The sequence below is a fragment of the Juglans microcarpa x Juglans regia genome, chromosome 2S, assembly GCF_004785595.1.
Source record: "Juglans microcarpa x Juglans regia isolate MS1-56 chromosome 2S, Jm3101_v1.0, whole genome shotgun sequence".
Classification (NCBI taxonomy): domain Eukaryota; kingdom Viridiplantae; phylum Streptophyta; class Magnoliopsida; order Fagales; family Juglandaceae; genus Juglans; species Juglans microcarpa x Juglans regia.
In genome coordinates this window covers 22,665,723-22,692,542 of record NC_054597.1, presented here as the reverse complement: position 1 = coordinate 22,692,542, position 26,820 = coordinate 22,665,723, and the positions used below count along the sequence as shown (strand labels likewise).

At 36.6% G+C, this 26,820-nt stretch overlaps 1 protein-coding gene across 2 annotated transcripts; it reads left to right on the top strand.

Moving 5' to 3' along the window:
* The first annotated feature begins 17,276 nt into the window (after positions 1 to 17,276).
* Positions 17,277 to 19,743, top strand: LOC121253077 (protein TIFY 10A-like). 2 transcript variants are annotated; one of them, XM_041152971.1, is made up of 5 exons: positions 17,277 to 17,617; positions 17,983 to 18,175; positions 18,452 to 18,747; positions 18,855 to 18,912; positions 19,386 to 19,743. In XM_041152971.1, the coding sequence occupies exons 1-5, from the start codon at positions 17,464 to 17,466 to the stop codon at positions 19,504 to 19,506; spliced, it is 822 nt and encodes a 273-aa protein (XP_041008905.1). In that variant the 5' UTR covers positions 17,277 to 17,463; the 3' UTR covers positions 19,507 to 19,743. The 2 variants fall into 2 exon arrangements, with proteins under 2 accessions (XP_041008905.1, XP_041008904.1); XM_041152970.1 differs by having other exon boundaries at positions 18,449 to 18,747.
* Positions 19,744 to 26,820: the final 7,077 nt, after the last annotated feature.

The following is a 26,820-nucleotide window of genomic DNA, read 5'->3' as shown; positions in this document are numbered from 1 at the left end:
TCTGTCACGTTTGGGATTGAACCTGTGAAATGCTGAGGTGATTTAAAAAATTCATGATCTAATTAGAAAGATAGAAAGGTACCTATGGAGGAAATGTGGATAAAGATGGCTCTTCAGGATTTGAAGATTTTGGTGAAGTACTAGGAGAAGAAGCATCATTGTTTGACTCATTTCCATTCAATTTATGTACTGCACCATTTAGTATATTTTACCAAGAGTTTTCAACCCCTTTGCTCGTCCAAATTTACGGGCAACAGCAGTAGGTAAGTGTCAATGAGTATTAATGAACAACGAAAATCTATCGGTAATGGCTTTTGAATATACAGACCTCTGAACATGCGATGGGGTAAGTGTTAAGATCAGCTTTACCCCGTGCAATAGGAACTTGGACCAGCTGAATATTTACGGGCCTCGTAGATAACTTGGACAATAGGAACTTTAGCATGCTAAAATTCTGAAGATAACGATCACGAGTATGTATTACAGTACTTTAAAAACATTATTATCGATTCAAATACCTACATGACCATATTTTTAGTAAAGTTTGTCCTAAAACATTTCTGTTTAGGGGAAATATTAAAGTCATAGTATGCTTCAAACTACCAAAAAATAAAGCAATAGCAGCTCTAAATTACTGTCTCCACTTAGGTATAGTGTAAATCCCCCTCTTTCTACACCTGCAGATGTTCGTGAAACAAATCAAAGAAAACTTTCATCATCCTTTTGGATAAAGGTTCATTAGACCCTATTCCAGGAAGCACTAAGTAAGATCCCACTAGATGCAAGAGTGAACTGTTAACAAGTTTTAGAGGTCCTAACCGCCAGAGCCACTTGATCTCATCCCAATGGAGAGCTCACAATAACAATTAACAACAAAAAACATAAATAAGACACATGAACTCACCTGTAAATGAGCTGTTGAAGATTCCTGCAAGAATGACAAAGAAAAAAACTAACATATTAAAATAAATAAAAATAAGATACCACTAATATGATAAAATTAAAAGATAGACTCAGAAAAAAAAAATGGGATGAAGTTTAACAAGTTATTTACTGACTTAAAAGTCAAGTGGTCACCTATATATTTTTTCCTGAACTTGTAAAATGTTTATGTCCCCTCATTCATTCAAGAAAACCCAGGATAGAAAACCAACTTCAGTTCAAGTAGAATCTGCACCATCATCCACTGAGACCATAAGTAAATGAGATCTTAGTATTACAATCCCCATTTCCTGCCTTACAGTCACACAGAAGTTAAACAGGATAGATCGGTAGAAATCTCACTCTCCCAAGCAGCCCCTAGCTTAATCAAAGCAAAGACCCTAGTAAGGGCTGGCTAAAAGAAGAAGGATGACTAGCTCCTAAAAATCAATTAGCAGACCAACCTGTAAGCAGTCCCCTCAATAATCTGTTCCTCAAAAGTTGTAAATCTTAATCTGGACTTCATTACATCTTTTATCTAAATAGGAAATCATTTTAACATAGCTACATTCTCCAGATTTTAACAAGAGAATAAATTAACAATATTATTACACAAGATTAAAAAAAAAAAAAAAAAAAAACTATCTATGACTAATTGGAATCAAGAATTAAAAATAATAAAATTCTAAGACCGAATTCATCAATCACTCGGCAAACTGAATCATCTTAGGCATTACTACCAAGGAGCATTAGTTATTATGCCAACAAGAGAACGTGATCCAAAACAATTGTATACTAAATTCCCAGAGTCAGACAGAGGAGTCAGACCTAAATATGCAGATTGACCAATGTTTCTTTATTTAGAAAAATAAGGAATGAAAGCTGAACCTCACCTAAGGGTATGGAGAGGAAATCCTCTGAAGAACAATCACAAACACATGAAGGACATGAAACTTGAGCAGTTGAATTCCCTGTCAAGCGCCGTAACATGGATGGCCCAACTGTGAAGCCAACCAAACTCACCCCCACCAAAACCAACACCAACCTCAAAACACTAGAGTTGACATGATAAAAATTGCAGGATCTGGGTCTCACACTTTTACGACACAATCATTAAATCACCTGGGTGTCTTCTAGGATCTGGAAATTTCTCCATGCCCTAAATCACAGACGACACAATCATTAAGCATACCCATCTCAGAAAATACAAAAATCACATCTCGATGTACACATGAAGAACATAGCATGTATGTACGGGAAAATGGTAGTACAATAGTTACCTAGCAAACCATTTGGTGAAACAGAGCACTCGGTCCCGTCGCTGGTTTCATCCGTTCAATCAGCTTGCGGGTAGCGGCGGCGCTGGGCAGACGTACGAGCTTCGCGAGTTCGCCCTGAACATAGAGATGTCGTCGTGAGGTGGCGCTGGCAAGAGGAAGCCGACGGACGCGGGTTCGTGGAGAGGAAGGAGGGTTCGCGGGATTCAAATCTTGTTTGCTCCGTTCAACGAGCTCGTGGGACAGTGGAGGCGCTGGGCAGACGGAGGAGCGCTGCTCGGTGGCACTGACGAGAGAGACAACGTCGCCGGGAGGTGCTGGGTTGTGGAAGCAGACGCGAGTTGCAATGGAGTAGGGCTTTCACGGCATGAATTCGAATGGGATGAAAAGAGTAATACTACAGTTACCGAAAAAACATCCCGAATTCACTTCCCGATCAGCATATTTTTTTTATTTTATTCTCTTTTTTTTTCATATATTTTTTTAATTATCATAAACATTTTTAAAAAAATAAAAAAATTCACAACATCATTAAAAAACACTTCCTTAATCACTAAGTCAAAAAAAAAAAAAACATCATTCAGGACACTTTTTGAGTCCCGAATTCGGGAGGTTTAGCATTTCTCAGATGAAAATACACATTTTCAAATTGAATCAAACACACGTTTTGATTTTTTTTTTTAAAAAAAAAACAAAAAATCACATGCATCCACGTAGTGTGTGCATTGTGTGCACCACTACAATGGATGTCATATAGAAGGACTCTATAGCATTTAGCACATCCAATACTTTTTCATCTACTATTAAGTAGATTTTGACCTACAGTGAATGATTTTCCTCAACTTCATTCCAAACATGCAAGAATACATTTGGTTAAAATAATTTTTTAGAATGTTGAGAGTTTTTAATTTTTATTTGAAATGTATTTTTTTTGGATTTTATAAAAGTAGATTGGGGATTTTGAATAAGTTATATTTAAATAGATGTGAAAAATTATTTTTAAATAATTTTTTAGGTTATATTCTTTTTCATCTTTTATAAAAGTTGTTTTAATACTTTTGTTTTATATTTTCACTAAAATCTAAGCAAATTATAAGACGAAAGGTTGAAATAGAAAATGCTTTGATATTAAAAGATGATTGAATCAAAGGCGAAAATCTTTCTAAAATATACCTTTAAATAAACCTTTAAATGTGGAGGCGTTGATTTGATTTTGAAAAATTTTGTAAGGATTTTGAAAAAGATAAGGGTCACATCTAAAAAAAAATTATATAAAAGTTTTTGAGAAAGAGAATAACCTAACCCAACAAGGGAATACACATAAATCACGCTCATCCGTGATTTCCTCTCTGTCAATATCCCTGTATAGCAACTCTGTTTTTTGGCTGTATATTCCTTAAATAGTTGTAGTCTTGTTTATGGTTGTATATTCTTTAAATAGCCGAATTCTTGTATTATATATAGATTTTTTTTTCTTTTTATAAAGAGCCGAGATCACATATACAAGAGTGACTTATTCTTATTTTTATTAATAAAACTCTAACTTATGGCAGAGAAATACCATAAACAAATCCCTTGAGTATATGCATCCCAAAGTTAAAAAAATTTCCAAAAAACCCAACAAGAGATCCTCCAAAGCCAAAAAGCATCATCTACGTCTAATATAAGGTATGCCAAGTTTGCCCATACGAATAATTCTTCCGAATAGGACCTTGAATGGACATATCATCTCCAAACTGTAAATTAATCCCTTGCGTCCCCTGTTAGCTACCATATTATTTTCTCTGAATATGTGACAGAACCGAACATTTAACTCCCTATTAATAGCTAAAATTTCCTCTCAAAAATTTCAAAGAAATCAATATTTACATACTCCCAAAGCCAACTAACCAACTATGACCTTGGAATCTGACTCTACCAGAATGTCTCTCAAGCCCAATTGCTTACAACGCTGAAGCCCATCAAGTAGCGCTTTACATTCTGCGATGATATTATTGAAGATTTTCACCAAATTACTTGTGTATTCCTTTTATGGTATCAGAAGGTTCTTCTTCCACGAGAACATAAACGTCTTCTAACTCCATATCGTCCAAGCATTGGTCTAATATTGAATAAAATTAAAAAAATATTATTTTTTAATAATAATAATATTATTATTATTTAAAAAAATTAAATTATTTATTATATTTTATATGAAAATTTATAAAAATTATAATAAGAAATGAGAATAGATAAATGGATTGAGATCAGCCACTCAGAAGGCCTCAATCGAGATTTACGCAGACTTGCCTCGGACTTTCTTTTGTCTTGACAATCAGAAGCTGAAGTCAATGACCACTACAACAACTCGTGAATTTGTACTTTTGCCACGGTGAAAATCTCAATGTGAATCACCTCCCCCTTTTTACACTGTCAACTATGTAGGAAGAGAAGTGATTGATGTATAAAAAGATAGTTTTATAATTTTTAAATAATAATAATATTTTAATAATATTAAAAATAATATTATCATGTCAAAATAATAAAAGATCGACATGCCAGGATACCGATTGATAAAATAAGGCATGAAGTGATAATCCACCGAACTTTTTGATCCCCACTTAGTTTCTCCTCTCACATTCATGTTGCAAAATTGCTTTTTAGATGAAATTAATAATTGACATAATACAATAAATACAAAAATATTTTTCAAAACAACTGATAGAGATATAAAGAAATTATATAAAAATAAATTTATAAATTGATATAGTTTTATGAGATCCGTTACATTTATTTTATTATAAAAATAATTTTATAATCTAACGTATCACATCAAATCACGTCAAACTCATGTCTACATAATTTGTGAAGTACATTGCTCTTATTAGTCAAGATGGTCACATGTGAGACATGTAAAGTAAAACTGGCAGTTTGAAATGGTCTTTTCCTATGTAGGCAACTGTCGTTTAACTTCTTCGAAACAACATCGATCAAATGTTGGTCAATTAAACGTGTGTTACACTTTTGTTACTTTCCAATTATTATCTCTTCATTTTGAATCTCGCAAATGGTTGAAACTTTGAATGTTTGTTACCACAAAAGACCGACACAACAAACAAAATATTATTGAAATGTTCAGATCAGGAGACCTGAATAGATAAGACAAAAGGACAGAAGTCTTGCATACTAATAAATAGAATTTTTTTTTTTTCCATTTTTTTTTTCTCAGAAAGTTGGTGAATATATTGGCCAAGACTTCTATAGTTATATAGGCTGGTAAATTCAGATAATTATTTTATTTTAATGCTGTGTAGGCGTGAGAACAATATATAAAGGAGTTGATATGAAAGTTGAATAAAATATTATTAAAATATTATTTTTTGATATTATTATTTTTGAAGATTTTAAAAATATGAAATTATTTATTATATTTTGTGTGTGAATTTGAGAAAGTTGTTATGATTATATGAGATGAGATGAGTTGAAATCAATTCTAAATCTAAACAAGGCTACCTCTTCAAGTGTACTGCTCAAAGTTATCGTCAGTGTATTTAGTTTTTTTAAATGTTTAAAGAAATTACTACTAGTGTATTTATGTATTTTTTTTAATATTTAAAAAGAATATATACAAAACCAAAATAAACCAACAGTACACTTGAGAGGACTAATCGAAGAGACGAATAATTATTAGGTCTCGTTTATTTTTACAGATGAGATGAGATGAGTTAAGATAAAAGTTAAAAATTGAATAAAATATTATTATAATATATTTTTTTAATATTTTTATTATTTTAGAATTTGAAAAGCTGAATGAATTGTTTATTTGATTTTCTGTAAGAATTTAAAAAAATTATAATAATTAGATGAATTAAAATGAGATGAGATGTATTGTGAATAGTAACACCTATATAAAAAACAAGAGCAGTGTCTAGAGCCACGACACTGCCCACTGAGAACTCTTTTTTCTTTTTTATTTTTTTCTCATGTATTTTTTTATATCCTTAAATATTTTTTAAAAAAAAATTATAATATTATTAAAAAATACTTAATTATTAAAAAAAATAATATCGGAGAAAATGCTTGGAAGTCAAAATGGAGACCCCAAGCATGGAGACTCCGATGTTGGAGTCTTGACTCGTTAAATATATGACCCTTTAAAGACTCTGATTTGTTCTGTTCAAGAAAATTTGGTCAAAGATATATATGGCCGGCTAGACTCTCACACACACACTGATCTCTCTTATTATTAAAAGACTGTCTCATGACCCATCTCATTGGAGAGAAGAAGAAAAGTAAAAAAGAAATGAAAGAATTCAAACATATCAACAGCATCAATGCAGCATTCGTTTTGTTTACTATCATGATAATGAATTTTATATGAATGGAAAAGATACCTACAAAGTTTGAGGACTAAAATAATGAATTTTGTTGGTAAGTTTGAATGGAAAAATTTGGAAAGTTTACCGAGTAGAATAATCATACCCACATATATTTTTTGTAATCTTTTTCACAATCTTGTTTTAAAATAAGGATATTTATGTAAAATGACGCTATTTCCGTAAGTTATTTTATATAAAAAAAATGTCTCACATTTAATACATAGTTATACAAATAATTATAAAAATATTTGTTTCTCTATCATTTTCCTATGGAAGTATAGTAAAAATGTATAAATGAGATATTTTTATAGATTTTTGTGTAAATAGTAGTGAGTTGAGTTTGGTTCAGATTTAGACATCTTCTAACATCCAAACACTCAACTTTCAAATCACTAAACTCATATTAACTCAAAACTTCTTTATATGTGGGATCCATAACCTTTTTCAATCTAACACTTTTTTATACACGGGACTCACAATATTTTTTAACTTCTCATAAATATATCTAAACTCATCTTAACATCTAAACACATCTAAACTCATCTTAGGTGAGTCTCACAGAATTTACTCTACTATCTCAACTTACTATTATTTATAGAGAACCGCAACATTAAAATCTTAGAGTCATAAATCTAAATATCCTATAATTTAAGGTATTTTGGCCAAAATTACCCAAATCAATAAAAAAAAATCCTGCCAAATGTAAGTACACGTCATTTGATTAGTTCAGTTGAAAATCCTAATAACTTTGATTCTAGAAACTAAAGAGACACTTCCTTTTATTAGCATCAGATGCATAAAATCTCTTTGATTAATTTTTAGGGTGTATACATTCTTAGCAAGAAAATTCTTATAAGGGCATCTTGAATTTGATAATTTTAAGAGTGTAAATGCAGATTTTCCAACTCAAAATGTCTTGTTTATATAATTCATTTTATAACTATTAAGAAAGCGCTCAAAATATATTTTAGAAAAAAAAAATGTTACAACAACAAATAAATTTTATAAAAATAAATTTATAAATTAATATGATTTTATATCATATATTAAATTTAATTTATAATAAAATAAATTTATAATCAAACATATTAAATTAAATTACATCAATTTATAAATTTATTTTTATAAAATTAGTCTGAGCACCTTCGCGTAATTTAACAAAGATGGGGCGCGGGGATCCGGGGTGGGGTCAGGTGGAACAGGTGGGTGTTAATGTAAATTTAGAGAAATTGAAGGGTGGGTTCCCAAGGAATGAAAGACGAAGAACGGGTCAGTGGTGTTAATGTAAATTTGGAGAAATTGAAGGGTGGGTTCCCAAATAATGAAAGACGAAGAACACGTCGGTCTAACACCCCCGACGAAAACTATAACACGAAGACGCCACGTGCTTGTTACGCGTTTTCCACACGGGTTTCACACCCCAAATTTCCATATTCTATCATCCCATGTTTTTTTTTTTTTTTTGGTTTTTAAAATATCTATGCACGATGCGCTCATTGCGCTGTACAGCCTACTACAGCGACAGGGAAAGCAAATGAATGGACCTCTTTTTAGACTTTTTTCAGAAGTCATTTCAAATCTTCTCAATTCATCTAAATTTATCTTACTACTATTTATTACTATTCATCAATTTTAACTCATAAATTTTACTATTGTTTATAATCTATCTCACTACTATTTATAACTCATCTCAACTCATCTAAACTCATCTTTAAATTTAAACGACACCAATATATCTACCCTGTGTAGATAACTTATGGCAATGAATATTTATTTCTGTTTGATCGCCTAAATTACTTCTTTTCTTTAAAAAATTAGACGAATTTTAAAAAAATCTATGATTAAATTTATAAACCAAAATATCATCTTAATTTAGATTTAAAAATGATATTATTAGTTCTTTTTAATATTATTTGCAAAAAATAACAATTATGTCTATATTATTTTTTTATAATAATTAATCAGAATAAGCAATACTTTTTAAACGAATATTATTTTCTTTAAATACAGTTATTATTTTCAGAATTTAGATTAATAATCTTGTTAGAGCGTGTTTTGTAGTTCTCCACCAAGAACACAAGTTGTTACCAGAAAGAAGAAGTGAGGTGTGGCTAGAGCCAGGAAACCTCTAATGTCCCAGTCAGTGAATCTCTCTTTTTTTTTTTTTTTTTTTCCTTTAGAAATGCCATGGACCCATCATCAAAAAAGGGAAAAAAAAAATTCATACATTCTCACTCCTTGAGGAGCTATCCCGTCGACAACTCTTCTTTTCCCGCGTTTCCCTTGCACACATTCCTGGATGCCTCATTAAATGCGAAAGGGTCTTCCTCTCTCGTCATCGGGCTTTCCCAGTCGACGGGTATGGATGGGCCACAGGTTTCGTGCCCCCTAGCCCTGTTTCCCCTCGGGGGCCTTTGGGGCCCATTACTTAGGACTTTCAGCTCGTCCCTTCTAGTTGCACCACCAATTCTCTTTGTAAGAGCGACGCAAATTGTAAACTCCTTTTTCCCATGCACATCTCACATGTTCCGATAATTCTCTCATGGGTGTTTCAAAGTGCCCCTTGTATAAAGACAGATCGGGGCTCCTCTCCCTCACATTTGCATTGTTCTCTTGCCCTAACTTTCAATGTGATTGTCCCTTTTGCCGCAAAGGTTGTCTTCTTCCCCAGGATGTTTGCCAACGAGCTGCACCTTCCCTTCTACCGTCCGGTATGGGATGTCCTAGATTTCATCGAGTTGAGGATTCTCACGTCTTGTTGTGTGGTTTGGTGCCGAGTATTGTGAGATACGAGTGAAAAGTACCTAGATCTGACTGTAAGAGGATTCTTCTACACCCACCAGATACAACTTTGTGAGGGCAATGTGTACAGCTTCAGGTCATGGACGAGATCCAAGATCATTTGCCTGGAACCTCAATATAACTGAGTAGGCAATTGGACAAAGGAATTTTTCTTTGTGTCTGGGCAAGGCTGGGAGTTTCCCTTGTGGGAGACGATTCACCAAGAGTTTCCTGTCAGAGCCGTATGGGGCATAGTCCTGAATGATCGGGACTTTGCGATGAACGTGTATGCCCGCGAGCTGTCTCGTGTCAAGCGAGCCAGGACTTGGGCTGAGACTCACCAAGAGGATGTGTGGGGTGAGGCCTTGATGACTCGGTCAAAGACTGAGCTTTTCCTAGTAATGCCGGACTGGTCTGGTGTTTCAGGCCACGATTTCCTAAGGGGGTCACCTCCTTCTTGGAGGGAAAATAGACCTCGTAGTCTGCAGGCGGACGAAATGAACAAGAGGAAGCGTGCTTCGTCGACCCGACCCTCAATGGGCCTTAGGTGCAGTTCGGAGGGTCTGGAGGCCTCCTCTAGTCTTAGAAGCATTGCACCAGCCTAAGTCCTCTGCAGTTGTCCAGTCTGCACCTCCTACCATCCTAGAAAATAGATCTCGTAGTCTGCAGGTGGATGAAACGAACAAGAGGAAGCGCGCTTCGTCGACCCGGTCCATCCTCGATGGACCTTGGGTGCAGTTTGGAGGGTTCGGGGGCCTCCTCTAGCCTTAGAAACATCGCAGCTGCCTAAGTCCTCTACGGTTGCCTAGTCCACACCTCCTACCATCCCACGACAACAGAAGGAGAAGGTGCATTAGGCCAAACGTTGCAGTTTGTCCTCTCTCGATGTAGTTCAGACCCTCATGGAGTAGGCCGAGGCAGATTACTTGGCTGCCGAGGGTGTCTAGCGAGCCACCCCGCATCTACAATCGATGCTGACTAAGTGGGGTAATGATGACTAGGAGCTTGACCTAGCCTTCTTTGAGACCTTCTTGGACCCGACCTCGCCCGTATCGACAGGCATATGTGAGCCTTTTAGGCATCCCGATGATCTTCTAGTGGGAGCCCAGCACGCGTTGATTCAAATGTTTTCCAGGTGTTGGGAGAGGTCACCTTAATCGTTTTCTTCTTCGAAGTAGCCCCAGGTGAGGAACCAACCCTTGGGGTCGCGGAAAGTCATGCCTGGGGTTGTGGAAGTGAAGATGAGGGGAATTCATCGGGCATCGAGTTTCCTGGAGTAGGGCTTGGCGGGCACTCTAGCGGGCTAGAGAACCGGTCAATCACTGAAAGTTCTTCAACCTCAAAGGACGACAGTCGGGAAGGTTCCATCTCCCCCACCTGGCCACCTCTTTATAACCCCGCTTATGCAACCCACCTCATGTGGGCGGCCGTGTGGCGAGGGAGGGCTAGAAGACCGTCCGGGTTTGAGTGCTGCTCAGAAGGAGGCTGTTAGGGATGCAGCGTGCTAGCTCAAGGGGATCTTGTCTCCGGTACGCTTCTCGCCCTTTCCCAGATTTTAGCTTTTTTCCATTCTTCCTTCCGTTCTTATGCCTTTTTGTTTGCTGATTCTAGGGGATTAAGCCCTTAGCATCTTGGATCGCGGATGGTCGAGCCAAGAAAGAGAGAGGTTTTTGAGTTGCATGAATTTGCGGCCCAGTCCCACAAGGGGCGCTTAAAGCTCAGTCTGAGAGAGATGACCTGATCGAGTCCCTCTCATGTGTCCACATGAGGTTGTGCTTGGAGGAGGGGGGGGGGATGTGCTCGTCAACGTGATGATGCTATGAAGGGAGATGTGGAGATCAAACACTACCGGGATAGGATTGAGGGGCTTGAGGGAAATGGAACGTGAGCAGGGTACCTTGAGGGCAAGGTCAAGTCACATGTTCAGCTGATTGCGGGATTTAATAATTCCCTTCGGCGTAGCCAGGAGGAGATCGGGTCGCGAATAGAGGAATCATTATCTCTGCGAGCCGAATTGGATCGCATTCACGTCGGGCCACCGAGAATGGAGCGTGAGTGACCTTGCTAGAGTTCGAGTTGGCTTCTTCGTAGGGGCCTTGATTAGGGTTTCTCCCCATCTATCTACGGCAAGGACGGTGTGCAACAGAGTGGGCCCATGGCTACCGAGAGGATGTGCCGCTTTGTTGTGGAGAACCCCGGAGTCACTCCTCTGCAGCTTAACTTGAGGTCCTTGCACCTGAATAGCTCTTCACTTCATTTCCTTGACTATTTGGGTCGCGACCTAATGTCGGACACTTTCTCGCTCCCCGAACCCGATTGTGATTGAGGCGACCAAACATACATTTTGTTCGTTTTCGTTTTTCTCACTTTCACCTCTTTCTTCTTCTTCTTCTTCTTCTTCTTCTTCTTTTTCCCTGGTCTCCATTCATGTTTTTATGTACGCGTCGCCTTTCAATGTACAATCTGCTTTCATTTTACAATTCTTTTATTGTGGTTATTCTATTCCATTTAATTTTCCCATTTTAACCCTGCAACTCACGCGTCATGGGCCCTTTGGCAAAGGTTCGAGCGTCGGGTTGAATCCAGTACTGACCATGCTGGACGTTGAGGGGAGATTAGGACACTTGGGAGATGTGTTCCACTCATCTACTCAGAAGGTCCGAGTGCGAAGCATCAGCCTCAAGGACCAGGTGGGATTTGTTGTCTACCGGGCTGGGCATCGAGGAGGGGATTGGGACACTTGGGAGAGGTGTTCCCCACCACGACTTGGAAGGTCCGTGTGTGAAGAATTAGCTTCAGGGACCAGGTGGGATTTGGGATAAACAACATAGGGGGGGTCGAGAGGGGAATTGGGGCAGTTGGGAGAGGTGTTTCCCTCCTTGACTTGGGAGGTCCAAACGCAGAGTATCGACCTGAAGGAACAGGCGGGATTTAGAATCAACCATCTTGGGCGTTTAGAGGGGATTAGGACACTTGGGAGAAGTGTTCCCCTCCTCGACTTGAAAGGTCCGAGCACGGAGCATCGACCTTAGGGATGAGGCGGGATTTGGGATCGACTACACCGGGCGTCGAGAGGGGACTGGGACACTTGGTAGAGGTGTTCCCTTCCTTGACTCTGGAGGCTTGAGTGCGAAGCATCGACCTCAGGGACCAGGCGGGATCTGGCTTTGATCGCGCCGGGCATCAAGGGGAGACTGAGACACTTGGGAGAGGTGTTCCCCTCCTCGACTTGAGAGGTCCAAGCGTGGAACATCAGCGTCAAGGACCAAGCATGATCTAGTCCCGACCGTGCTAAGCGTCAAGGGGGGATTGGCCTCAAGGACCAAGTAGGATCTGGTCTCGACCGCGCTGGGCGTTAAGGGGGGACTGGGGCATTTGGGAGAGGTGTTCCCCTCCTCGACTCATACATAATATTTTTTGATATGTTCGACATTCCATGGTCGTGGCAGGGCCTGCCCCTCGGCATCCTTGAGCCAGTATGTTCCCGGTCTGTGGCAGGCTGTTACCACGTGGGGTCCCTCCCAATTCGGGCTGAGCTTTACTTTATCTTGGGTTGTCAATCCAGCCTCTGTTAGTACAAAGTCCCCCTCCTTGAATGATCGGGGCCCCTTCAGTTGAAGTATTGCTTGGTTTTCCTTTTGTTGGTAGCCGCCTTGGCCTCTGCTTCATCTTGCATTCCTTCGTCAAGTCCAGGTTTGCACGTAGGCCGTCATCATTCACCTCTTCTTCAAGATGTTGGACTCAGAACGTCGACATGCCCACCTATGTTGGCACGATTGCCTCGCTACCATCTACTAGGGCGAAAGGAGTTTGCCTAGTGGGGGTTCATACTAAAGTTTTGTACACCCATAATACGCTGACAACTCTTTTACCCAGGTCCACTTCTTGGCTGCCAGGCTCTTTTTTAGATTTCTCACAAAGGTCTTGTTGGTGGCTTCTACTTGACTGTTGGCTTGCGGATGTCCTAGGGACGAGTATTTAACCTTTATTCCTAATTCGGCACACCCGTCCCAGTAGTGATTTGAATCAAATTACCTTTCATTGTCGACTATGATGACCCAAGGGATACCATAACGACACACGATGGTTGACCCTCGAGCGAGGGAACGGGGTCCACGCACGGCCTCGTCATCTCAAAGATGAAATTCGCCAAAGCCTGCTTGTTGAAAGCCGTCTGGGGGATGTAGTCAATGTCGAACTCCCTCAACTCAATCGACCAGTTGACCAGGAACCCGGACACATTTGGGCACTGCAAGACCTTATTCAGCAATGCTTCTGTAAGGACTTTGATGGGGTTCACTTGGAAGTATGGTCACAACCTACGAGCAACTACCACTAGTGTGAAGGCCAATAACTCCATGGGCAGGTATCTGGGCTCACCCCTCTTAATGCTTGGCTGGTGTAGTAGACGGGGTGCTGGACTTTGTCTTCCTCCCGCACCAGAGCCGTTGAGACAGCGAAGATGGTGGCAGAGAGATAGAAATACAATTTCTCTCCCGGGACTGTTTGGCTCATAGCGACAGGTTGGCGAGGTATTCCTTGAGTTGGGCAAGGGCCTATTCGCAATTGTCATCCCATTCGCGTGTTTTCTGTAGCACCTGGAGGAATGGCACACACTTATTGGTGGATTGCGAAACAAATCAACTTAGTGCTGCTATCCTCCTGGCGAGCCTTTGAACTTCGTTCAAGGTCCGAGGAGACTTCATATTGATCACGACTTGGATTTTATCCCGGTTTGCCTTTATTCCCCTTTCTGAGACCATGAACCCCAAGAACTTTTTCGACCCAACCTTGAAAGTGCATTTCACAAAGTTGAGCTTCTCCCGTACTTTCGGAGGACAACAAAAGCCTCCCGCAAGTCTTCTGGTTGACCCACAGGATCTCGACTCTTGACAAGGAGGTCATCAACATACACTTCCACGTTGTGCTCGATCTTTTTTTTGTACATTTTGTTGACCAGCCTCTGGTAAGTGGCCCCAATGATTTTGAGACCAAAGGACATCACTCAGTAGCAATAGAGACTGTGATCCGTTATGAAAGCAGTTTTCTCCTCATCTTCTGGGTTCATGTGTATTTGGTTGTACCCGGAATAGGCATCGATGAAGCTCAGCATTTTATAACCCACCGTCAAATCGACGAGCAGGTCAATGCACGGTAAGGGGAAGCTGTCTTTGGGGCATGCCTTGTTCAGGTCCCTTAAGTCCACACACATCCTCCACTTGTCACTCGACTTTTAGAGACCAGGCCCACGTTGGAGAGCCACTCCGGGTATTGAGGCTCCTCGATGAACCCAACTGCCAGCAGTCGGTCAACCTCCTCTGCGATCACGGTGTACTTCTCTGTGCTGAAGCTTTGCCTTTTCCGTCGAACCTTCTAGGTGCCCGGGTAGACACTCAAGCAATTCTCAATTATGTCCCAGTCGATGCCTTGCATGTCAAGATGTTGCCAATGTCTTGATGGTCTGCAAGTAACTCTACTAGCTGGGCCATTGTCACCATACTCATTCTCATCCTGACCCTCAATTTCTTTTATGGGTGTGTGATGTTTAAGGTTACCAGCTCTAGGGGCTCATCTGTCTCCCCTTACTTCAGATTTCGCTCGTCTTGGACTTCCAGCTCCTGATCGACTAGTTGGGGAGGCGGCGGGAGGATCGGCAAGGTTAGGTGCATCGATTCCATCCCACCTCTTCCATTACACTCAGGTCTTTCCTCCTCAGGGGGGGTGGTGTCTCACTGTTGGCTCTTGCATTTTTTGTGAGGGTATACTGTTTGGTGAGGTCAGCGGCTCTCTTGCTACGTGGTCATGGACCACGATGGTCGTTTACAAAAGGCACACTAACTTTGTTAGGCCAAGATAACTTGAATCCAACAGACGATGCCAACTGTTAAAGTGTATTTTGTTGGTTTCCATTGAGAACACAACCTATTACCTGCAAGAAGAAGTGAGGTGTGACTAGAGCCGGGAAGTCTCTGATTCCTCAGTCAGTGGTTCTCTCTCAATATTTTATTATTCTAATAATAATTGTTTTCATGCAGTTTCTTTGGAATAATTAAAAATAATATTTTTAATTTTATTGTATAAGAAAATTAATATTATTATCTAGTAGATGGATAATTGGTCTTATATCATGAGGCGCAATGCATGTAATAATATAATATAATGGATTCTAAACATTTAATTTGCTTTATTTAGATTCCATAACTTTACATTTTCAGTTCCGTTCATTTTTTCTTCAAGTATAATTATAATTATTTGTAAAAATTATTGTTTAAATTTATAATATTGTTTATATTTTATCTAATTTTGGAGATTAATTTGTATTATAATTTTATTTGTGTTGTGTTGTGGTTTTGTTCAAGTCTTGTAGTCAATCGATTAGGTACTACACCTATCAATTTCTTTAATACGGTATAAGATTTCTCTTTTTTGTTTAATGATAAGAAAAGAGTATTAATGTTCGATAAAGTCATAAATTATACAAGTATCACGCATTTATTTAGAAAAAGAGTGTGATAAAATATTAAAAAGTTAATTTTTTAATATAGGTCCATATTTACTCTTCTTTTTTTTTTTTTTTCAAAAAGAGTGCGCATCACTTACGCATTATATCATTCTCTTATGCCAACTCTCCGTTTACACACTTCTTAAAGTAGATAGATATATAATTTAAATGAATAATAAATACAGTAAAACTTATTTTTTTTTATGTATCTATCTTTTTTCTACTCGAGATCAATTTAAATAGAAAAATACTACAATCATAAAGAAATTTTACAATTATAAATTCATAAATTAACATAATTTTATATGATATGTTATATCTATTTTACGATAAAATTAATTTTACAATCTAATATACTACATCTTACCTCTCTTTTCAAATTTGATTTGGCGAAATCTCTTTATTGTCAAAGTATTTGTTTTTAAATAACAACTTGAGAAAACCTTTATGGCTTGATCACGAATGAGCTTTATACAAGTTTTTTAAATCCTTCCTCTGGACTTCATGAATAGTTACTAAAAGCTTTCATTTATTCTATCAATGAGTAGTAACCTCTACAGGTGTTTGAAAAATTAGTGACGATCTTGATCATATTTAAAACGAGTCTCTTCAAATGAAATGTTATATGAAAATATATAAAATCATTCTGCTTAACCTCTATTACTGATTCTTTTTCTCAGCTAATTAGATCTTATTTCATTTTATAAAATGTGACTCATTTATCGATTACCAGAATCATCTAATAAAAGATTATTTAATTGTGCTATATCTTATATAATAAAATGAAAGTGAGATGGTAGTGTGATGTATAGAATTTTTCTTACAAAAATATTGGATGTATAAATAAATTTTTAAAAATAAATTTATAGCAAAAAGTTTTATATGAGAGAAATATTACAGTTATAAAGAGATTTCATAAAAAATAAATTTATAAATTAAGTTGATTTTATATAATACTTGGATCTATTTAGAATAAAAATAATTTTACAATTTAACGTATCGTTTTGTAAAATTTCATTATAGTTAAAAAGCATTTTTCTTTTTATAAATTCAATATATCATACTAAATTACATAAATATAAATTTGCTTTACATAAATATAATAAAGATTAGTTTTTAAAACAAATAAAATACTAAAAATATCAAAATTCAAAATAAACGAGCGTTGCGTAAATGATCTCGTGACAGAAAGACGAGGAAAAGAACACGTGTTTCAAATAACAATAAAACAAAAAAAAGTAAACAAAAGAAAAATAATATAATTAATATTTAGAAAGAAAAGGAAGGTGCGAGGAAGAAGCTGGAGAAAAGAAAGCACCATATATTCCTCGTGCCTTTAACACTTGGGTGGGACCCAATAAACTAGAATATTATATTATAATAATTATTTATTACAATTTAATTTTTATTCCACGGATATATATATATATAGCCAGCCACGCCATGGCGGGTATCAGAATCTATATCTACCTCTCTCGGTTTCTTCCGTGTTTATGCGAGCGCACATATCCATCTCTGTATCCTGATCGAAGATTTCGATTTCATACATATAAATCTCTGAAACTTACCGTACTTTCGCATCCAAGTTGTTTGATTTCTTGCTTTTGGCTGGAAAATTAAAATCATGTCGAGCTCGCTGGCGTTTTCTGAATTTTCCGGGAAGAGGTCGGAGAAAGCAAGCTTCTCTCTTAAGTGTAGCCTATTGAGTCAATACCTGAAGGAGAAGGGCTCCTTTGGCGATCTCAACCTCGGGATGTCATGCAACGTCGAAGGAAACGGTACGCTTTACCCTCCTCTTTCCTTTTCTGCAATTTTTTTTTTTTTTTTTAAATTATCTCATTCCCTTCTTTTTCCTATGTGATGTTCTAAGAAAACCCAGAACTTAGATATGCTTAAGGTTTCTCTTTCTTTCGGGTTTTTGATTGTCTAATTCCCATATCATCTCATAAGAATTTGGATGTCTCCTCTTCCCTCGTCAAAACTCTATAAAACTTTGATGTTTTGAAACCCAAGCAGATCTCAATCTCAATCCATTTCACATCTGCTTATAGTAAGAGACTTGGTCTCGGGCTTAGGGAAAAAAGGAAATCTCTACTTTTCTGTTCTTTTGAGGTTTAGAAAATGATGTTTAGAATTGAAACAGGAACAGTTGAGACCTACAGTCAGACAGCACCAACAATGAATTTATTCCCCATCACTGAGAAATTGAGTGATTTTTCTTCCCGAAACGTGGTGGCCACTCAGAACCTTAAACCCATGGATTTGTTCCCTCAACCACCTGGGTTTGCTGCCTCCTTACCTAAGGAAGAGGTCCCAGAGATTGCTACCGACTCTAGGTGAGCCCAATTACTACTTTCCCATGCTTTACTTTACATATATTCTATGTTGTCTAAAGTAAGCAAACGGATTCTAATTTTCTTTATCAATTCATAATAATATCACCATCAATGTTAGAAATGGGTTAATTTATATTCATGATTTGGGTCAATTCATTTGTGAGCGTGTGGAGTGTCATGAATTAAATTATGATGCTCATTGAAAAGAAGCTGGAAGCTATAGTACTGTATCCTAGAAGATAAATATCTGATTTTAATCTGTTCATCATGCAGCAGAGTGGACAATTCTGCCACAGCAGAGCCTGAAAGAGCCCAAATGACAATTTTCTATGCCGGGAAAGTAATCGTGTTCAACGAATTTCCGGCCGAGAAGGCCAAGGAAGTCATGCTCTTAGCAAGCCAGGGAAGCTCCCAGAGCAATCCCAAGAACCAGAATGCATTTGCTGCTTCTAAGTTGGCCAGGATTGATTCCAGCAGTTCAATTGGTACTAGCTCTAGTTTTGTTCCTCCTAGTTTGGGCAACAAAACGATACATGAACACAGTCAACCGCCCCCTCAATCCCTTGCTAATGGTAATTATTTCTTGTGATTACTAACTGTTTCTTGGTACAATAGATGGAATGTTCAGATCATTATGTTGAACATGTTTCTGATTTAGTCTTCCGCTTCAAAATGGCAGAATTACCAATTGCAAGGAGAGCTTCACTCCACCGGTTCCTGGAGAAGAGGAAAGATAGGTAGGCATTTTGGAAAACATAATATAGGAATATCTCATATGAGATTTAATTTTTTCTGTGCATCATTTTAAAAGGGTTCCTTGTCCCCATACATTCAGCTAAATTTAGCTGCAGATGTCTCAAAGAAACTGGTTCACTAGTTGTATTGGTTATTGGAGTCCTTTACATACACACACACACAAAAATGTTATTTTTGCAATTCTCTGCGGTGGGATTGACACATCCTTGATTGTCACCAGCAAGTTTTGCTGAATTAGTATATCTGGGTGGGGTGGGTTTTGGGTAGGTTTAGGTTTTATGAGTCTTCCTTGATGAGATTGGTATTTTCCATCCTCGTAGTATATCAAAAAGTGAAGGGGGGAGTTTCTTATCTCTGCTGTTGTACTCCATTTAAGCAAACTGAATAACAATGACATTATAATGGTGTTTCAATGATTAATCTCTGTTATTTTCTTTCATGGCATTTTTAACAGGGTCACAGCAAGAGCACCGTACCAATACCAAACAAACAACTCAGCAGCAGCCGCGCCTGCCAAGCCAGTCGAAAGCAAGTCATGGCTCGGCCTGGCTGCCCAATCACCAAACAAGTTTTAATCATATATTCATAAAACCCTCCAAAATTAAGCAAAAGGATGAAAAGCTCGAATTATATTTGATTTATTCAACACCCTTTGGTTGTGTTTCCCTCTTCAGTTTCGGCTCCAGCAAAGCCAGCCTGCCTTAGGCCTCACTTTTGATGATGAATCATAGTTGCTGTAATTATGTTTTGATGTGAGCATCATTGTAACTGATAATTTTTGAATGAGTGAAATTAATTTACATTTTAATTGAGTCAGTGTATGTACTATTATTTGTTCTAAAGCTAGCTTCATTTTTGAGACAAAACTGCCAATTAATTTGCCGACACTGTATTTGGGTTTGTTCAATTAACATTGCTCCCCAAGGTCTGAAAGAAATGAAACTAGTAAATTAAATACAGCCGACGTTCTTCGAGTAAAATAAACAGAATTTTTAACATTTAGGTCTCGTTCGGATACAGAAACGGTTTCATCTCATCTTATCATTATAATTTTCTTAAATTTTTACACAAAATATAATAAATAATTTAATTTTTTCAAATTTTAAAATAATAATAATAATATAATAATAATATTTTATTCAATTTTTAATTTTTATCTAAAATCATCTTATCTCACTATTCAAATTTGTAACATGTTCCTAGAAATTCAAAGTTGATGCCTAGATGATTGAAAATTGTCGAAGGTGTTGGCTCAAGTGGTATGAAATTTATTTCCACTGATTTAGTAGGTGAGAGATAGATACAAAATCGCATAAAAGAGAGACATTATTACCTGGACGGAAGGATCCATCTATATCCCTTTCGAAATGAATTTTAATAAATAAAAATTACTAAATTTAATATCATAATCACGAGAAATAAGTTAGTTTCAAAACGTGAATAGTCAAGTCAACCCCATAAATATAGAAACATACAACATGTTTTTGTCCCTAAAATATAATATCCCCCCACTTGTGAGTTGTGAATACGTGAAGCACGCGGATTTGAAACTTGGGTACATAGGAAGCGGTCTCCTTTCTGGACAAAAGGCCAGGAAAGGTATGTGTGCGTGTGTATATACACATGACAAAAAGAAGAGGAATGGCAGACATCTCTTTTTAATAAGGGCCACATGAAACGACAGAGTCAAATAAGTAGGAGAAATTAGGTGCAAGTTGGATTGCAATTCCATACCAAAGACATTTGTGTACATAATAAAGAATATTAGCCCCATTTTGTCACGTTGTTCACATCCAAAGCCTTAGAAGTATTGAATTGTATTATATTTCGGAAGAGAAAAAGATGACACCATTAGTGGAGGAAGAGCATGAGTGTCGTTTATAGGTTTTTCTTTGTTAATTATTGGGCATCACATGCTTTACATTTTGGAGTTGGTGGTGGGTAGGGTCGGATCTCCTTTGACCTTGTCTTTATGTTTTTGTTTTTGGGGTTTGATTTCCCACTCTGAAAATCAACTAAAATGAATTAGGTTTGCTTTCTCAGTGGGACCATCCTTCTGATCTCATCTATATTATAAATATCTCCTCTACTTTCTCTTGTTGTCAATTCATTAGTGCATTAACATAATCCGTCCTCTTGTTATTCATCATATCTTGTGATGGAGACGAGAGAATGGGTTATATATGTAATGCTTCGATGGAAGGTCTAAACTATATGACTTATACTCTAATAAGATTAGTTAATACCACAATTAGAGTCTCATTGAAATCTTATAAAGAGCAAGAACTTCTTTTTTTCAAATAATGTGGGATCTCATACACCACTTATTCTTATTATTATCATATGGGGTGTCATAATATATGTTAATGCACTTATGAAGTGATGATGAGAGAAAGTTGAGAAGATATGCATAATATATATGAGAGAAGGGAATTAAAAAAATACATTTGATGCCACTTGAGATAAAAGAGAGCATGATGGTTAAAAGATGAAATTTTTTTTTTCTATTGTGTTAAGGTTAGCTTAGTTTTCGTGGTTTAAAATGATCTTTAGTGGAATTAACGTAATTCTTTAATGAGGTAATGAAATGATTTTCATGGAGAGTGTGACTGTAGACACGACCAATAGGAGAATGTAGGACACAATATCCTTGTACTTAAATTGTATACAAGGAAGCCACAAAGCAATGACTTCAACTCAAGCTTTGTCCAAAGCATAAACACAAAGATAAGGGAAACAATACTTCTTGTCAGGAACTCTAAAACATGAGCACAAATTCTTGAAATGGTGAAGACATGTTAAGTATATTAAATAGCAATTGACTAATGAGAAAGACATGAATTGTATTACAAGTAGGGGTGTAAAAAAAACTGGTAAACTTGTCACAACCCCGCCCTAGGAAGGGCAGGATTGCGACGTACATACCTGTCCCTTCTTTTCGTCTTCTTTTCATTTCTTTCTCTTTTCTCTCTCTAGTAACATGCGATCAACATGAACATGACACACGTGTATTCTAAATTTCTCATTTAATAAAGGGAACACCTTATAGACATTCTATTCGAACATTCATCCATGAAAGACTCTCAGAGTCCATACGTTCATAAAAACATAACCCATCATCCATAACATAACTGTTCTAGTTAGGGAAGATCCTAAGCTTCTGCCTTTCCTTCTGCAGTAGTGCCTTGCTTCTCAGCCTTTTCGTCATTACCTGGATGTTTAAAACATTTAAAATAAAAGTGAGTCGAATACTCAGTAATCAGTACACCATGCAGTGAACATACTAGGCATCTATTCTTTTCTTTTGAAAACATGCATACATAAACATTTGCTAATCTTGACAATGCTTTCATGCATAAAAATTTAAGAAATAAGCCATATTTTCATGCATAAACATTTTAAGGAATAAGCAATACTTTCATGCATAAACAGTTTAAGAGATAACTATACTTTCATGTATAAACATTTTAAGAGATAACCATACTTTCATGTTTCACTTTCTTTGACCGGTACACACTATTACGTCTAGTGTGTTGGGGTTAGCAGTCTTCGTTTGGACCTGGATTTCACTCGTGGCCACAGGTTGGGAATTCCTTTCAGTCAGGAGGCAGCATTGGGTGCACTACCAATACTATTTACCCGGCATTGCAATTTGCTCATTCCTTTAGTACCCTTTTCATTCATATGGCCATTACGTGTTTTCATACAATAAGATATTCATTCATTCAGTCATTTCTTTAATTCATTTCAGTCATTTTTATTTAACAGTTCATTCATAGAAAACGTCATTTAAAAGCATGAACTTAGCATCATCTTTTATTTAACAGTGCATTCATGAAAAAAAAATCATTTTAAAAGCATGAGCTTAAACATAATTTTTCATAGCATCCATAAAGCGTCAGTTCATAGGGACAATTTAACATCAATTCATAGGGACATCTTAAAACGTTTTCTTTGTATCATTTAAAGCATTAGTTCATAGGGACATTTTAAAACACTTTCTTCATGTCATTGAAAGCATCGCTTAAAGCGTAAGGCATGAGACATTCATTTCCTTTCCTTTGCAATCAAAATATTTTCATCATCTTTCTTACTCCGATGCACATGCATTTTTATGAAAAAATATATTTTCATATTATACTACATATAGAAATAATCAATAAGCTTATTGAGAGAGCATGTATGGAAATCTCATGACTTAGAACCTACATTCATTCATTACTTTATACACATACACAATTATAATCAATAGGGTGCTTAATAGGGGCTATCAAGAAAGGACTTGTACATACTATATACATTTACTCTTTTTTTAGAAGAACATTTGAAAAGAAAGAGAGACATTCTTTCATAAATAGAATTTGGTGTAAGAAGCATGGTCATAGCTACTTACCTCTATACTTCTCGATACTTCCAACGTCAGTATAGGTCCTATTCCAATAAATAACATAAGCGTATTAATACTCGTACAATATTCTTTAGCCTTCCCTTTAAAAGAGAAAGCCACAATATTACAATCTAACGTCCCTTCTATGCTTAACATTAACCCCAAATGACTACTCCTCACCTCGACTTACAAAAGAAATAATTCAAATATTAAGACATGCTAGCTGTTCATGGAAATGCTATTTTAAAAGGTTACATGAAAAGTAGTTAAGAATTCATAGGCTTCAAGCAAGGATTCTTTGGTTCAAGCTCATTTTGGATTATGGACATTAGGAGATAAAATCTGGAAATTTTCAACAATGGGTTTTAAAATAGGTTTAATCATCTCAAGTAGGCTAAACAAGTTTAGGAAATATGCCCTTTAATCAACTTGTGGTCCCTCATTATGAAAATGTTAGCTTATCAATATTTTAGACTCTTGGGTTAGGTAAAATTTAATCAAACGAGAGACAACATAAATGAGCTATTTTTACATCAAGACATGGCATGACATAGACTTAGGAATACTTGGACAGCTTTACATATTATAATATATCATGCATAATTAATCTCTTGTACTTAAACCAACTATGCTATAGTTTAGATAACATACCCCATTAAAATTAGCGTAGCATAAAGTATAGCAAAGTTATCCATTAAGAAACTTTAAAACCTTTAAACACTTAAGTTTATGATTTACTCACTTAAATACCTTTCAAAAGCAAGATATAAAATTATAGAACCCAAGCAAAACCTCTAAACCGAACCTCTAGCATCCTAAAAATAGACTACCAACCAAACTTCAACTCAAGGCACATGATACCAACATATATAATTTAAAATCATTTTAATCATCACTTATGATTAAACCAAGTTTAATAACAACATAACATTTTTAAATATAGGAAAATGCATAGCAAAACAACTATAATACCATTCGGTTTGGGCCAAAAATAGGGCATACATATTTATTTGCAATATAGGATTTTAACTACACTAAAACACAAGCTAAACAACTTAGTTGGCTTTCAAAATCACACTAAAATCAAAAGACTCAAATTAGGATTTTTACCTTGAGCTCTTATCCCCTTTCAAAACACAAGTGGAAGACCAAATAGAGTTATAATTGTTAGTTTACAATTAAGTGTAATGTTGCTACAATAGTTCATAGTACAATTTGAAATATTTAATATTTTTAGAGGAGTTTGTAATATTGTAATAGTTTAAGTTTATTAGTTCTCTTAGAGTCTTAATTTGTATAATTGTAAATTGTAATTTGTAATAGCTTAGTGTCTTAGTGATAATTATTACTTAATTAGTTAATAGTTGAAATTTAGTATATAGTTAATAGTTCTATCTATATATATGTATATATTTTTTCAATTTTTATACATATTTATTTATTTTTAGTTAAATTATAGGTCCAAAGTGGCCCAAAAATGGATTCTGGGCCATTTAGGGCCCATAAAAATGAGCTGGGCGGAAGGCCCAGTAGGGGGCGGGTAGCACCCCTAAACTGGACCAGGAGTGGTAAAATCGAAAATACTAGTTTAGGAGGTAATCGGTGCAAAATCAGTTTTTGAAAATACAAAACTGGTGCATACCGGTTTGGTTCCAAATTTTATCCAAAATAGGACCAAACCAGATCAGTTACACCCTTAATTACAAGTATCAACCCAATATTTTTAGGAGTTTATTAACGTGACATCAAAGTGAGTCTAAGTTCATTAATATTATGATATTTTCTTTCCACCGTCCCATTCTGTTTAGGGATCTAGAATAAGATATATATGATGAATAACACCTTAGTGAGTAACATGTTTTGTAAAATCTCCAATATACTCACTACCATTATCATTGAAATGTTAAAATTTGTTACCAAACTTAGAGATCTACAATTAATAAAAAAAAAAAAAAAGGAAAAGTAAGCAAAAAAAGAAACCAAATTTAGAACTAAGGTGGTAAAACCATGTAAATTGCATGCATTCTTCACTAATTATATGCATTAAATACTAACAAAATGTACCTATAATTTGCCTTTTGGATAGACTAATCTGTAATTTTCCATTTGGGAACTAAGCATATCTCAGATATGTTGAGATAGTTTGGTATGGATAAACTACCTCTACATCCATACACACCAAAGCAAGTTCATGTGCACTAATCTTAGTTTTGAATATGTGTTTCGCTACTATTGGTCGAAAAGACCCATCAGTGGCACATGGTAGACGCCTGATGAAAAAAGTGAAATTGATTCGGCAACCGTTCCTCTCTCTCTCTTCCATGATTTTTCTATTTCCTTTCATAGCCGTTCTTCCCCAAACTAGAGTCGCCCTTCTTCTACAAGCCAACAATAGTGCCTTCTGTGAAAACCAATGGTAGTAGAGACACATAATGTTAGGAACCCTACTTAGGAGAAGTATGGTGGCGAGGAGAACCCTAGCTAAAGGAAGGCTCTGAACGGAAGAAGAGGACTTAGAAGAATCTGGAGGCAACTCGAAGTGAAGAGAGAAGTCAATCGTGTCTTTTGTGTGTGTTGGATGCAATAACTCAGAACTGTGTCGTTTTGTTAAGGGCTAAACATTGTGTTTCTTATTTAGTTCGAATGTTGCATTTGGTTTGGACATAGGCAAAACATCGTGTTTCCCTTACCAGAAACGTTGCGTTTGTTGGTTGTGACAGTGGGTCACTGCTAGTTGTTATTTTTACTTTCTTTTTGTTTTTGTTATGGTTTTCGGTTACAGATTGTCAAAATATGTATAAGGGGGAAAACATGAGAATTTTTCAGACTAGAGAATTGTAATTTCTGATTATTCATTGGAAGTTGGATTGCCTCAAACAATCCTTTAACTACGTATGAATGAATGAATGACATTTCCATCCATGTTCAATCTTATATTTGTTCTATAATTGCCACTAGTTATATTTTTTATTACGAATCAGGATGCTGAATCCACTTAATCTTGGGGCAGCCTTTGGATTAGTTAAGATCCAAGAGTACTTAGCTACTACAAAGAAATCATTCAGACTAGTACTGGATAAAGGCATTTTTCCATCTAGGGGGTTTTTTAATTCGTGGGGAGCATCAGGTGAAGGAAGCAACAAGGGACCACAATTTTCAACCCTTGCCAAGAGGGCGTTTTCAACAACCATGAATGAGAAATAGAAAAACGGGCTTTGTTACCATTGCAATAAGTAATGGAACCCTTTACACATTTGTAAAGTTCTAAAATTTACCTATTGCAGGGGAGTGATCAAACAGGAGATAGTGGTGGAGTTGAATAGGAAGATGGCGAAGTTGAAACTGGGGAAGCAAATCCAACTATGACTGTTGAAGCTGAACTAGAAATTTCTCTAAGTGCCATCTCAGTCACCCCTAGTCCCAACACTATGAGGCTTTTAGAAAAAATTGGGGAGGAACAAGTGGAAATTCTATTGGACCCCAGGAGTACGTGCAACTTTAT

Bases quoted from the DNA above. Each gene is read 5' to 3' on its own strand.
- LOC121253077 (XM_041152970.1), top strand. From the start codon at position 17,464: ATGTCGAGCTCGCTGGCGTTTTCTGAATTTTCCGGGAAGAGGTCGGAG. The intron at 18,176-18,448 runs GTGAGCCCAATT...TTCATCATGCAG, and splicing joins GAGATTGCTACCGACTCTAG to CAGAGTGGACAATTCTGCCA. The intron at 18,913-19,385 runs GTAGGCATTTTG...CATTTTTAACAG, and splicing joins CTGGAGAAGAGGAAAGATAG to GGTCACAGCAAGAGCACCGT.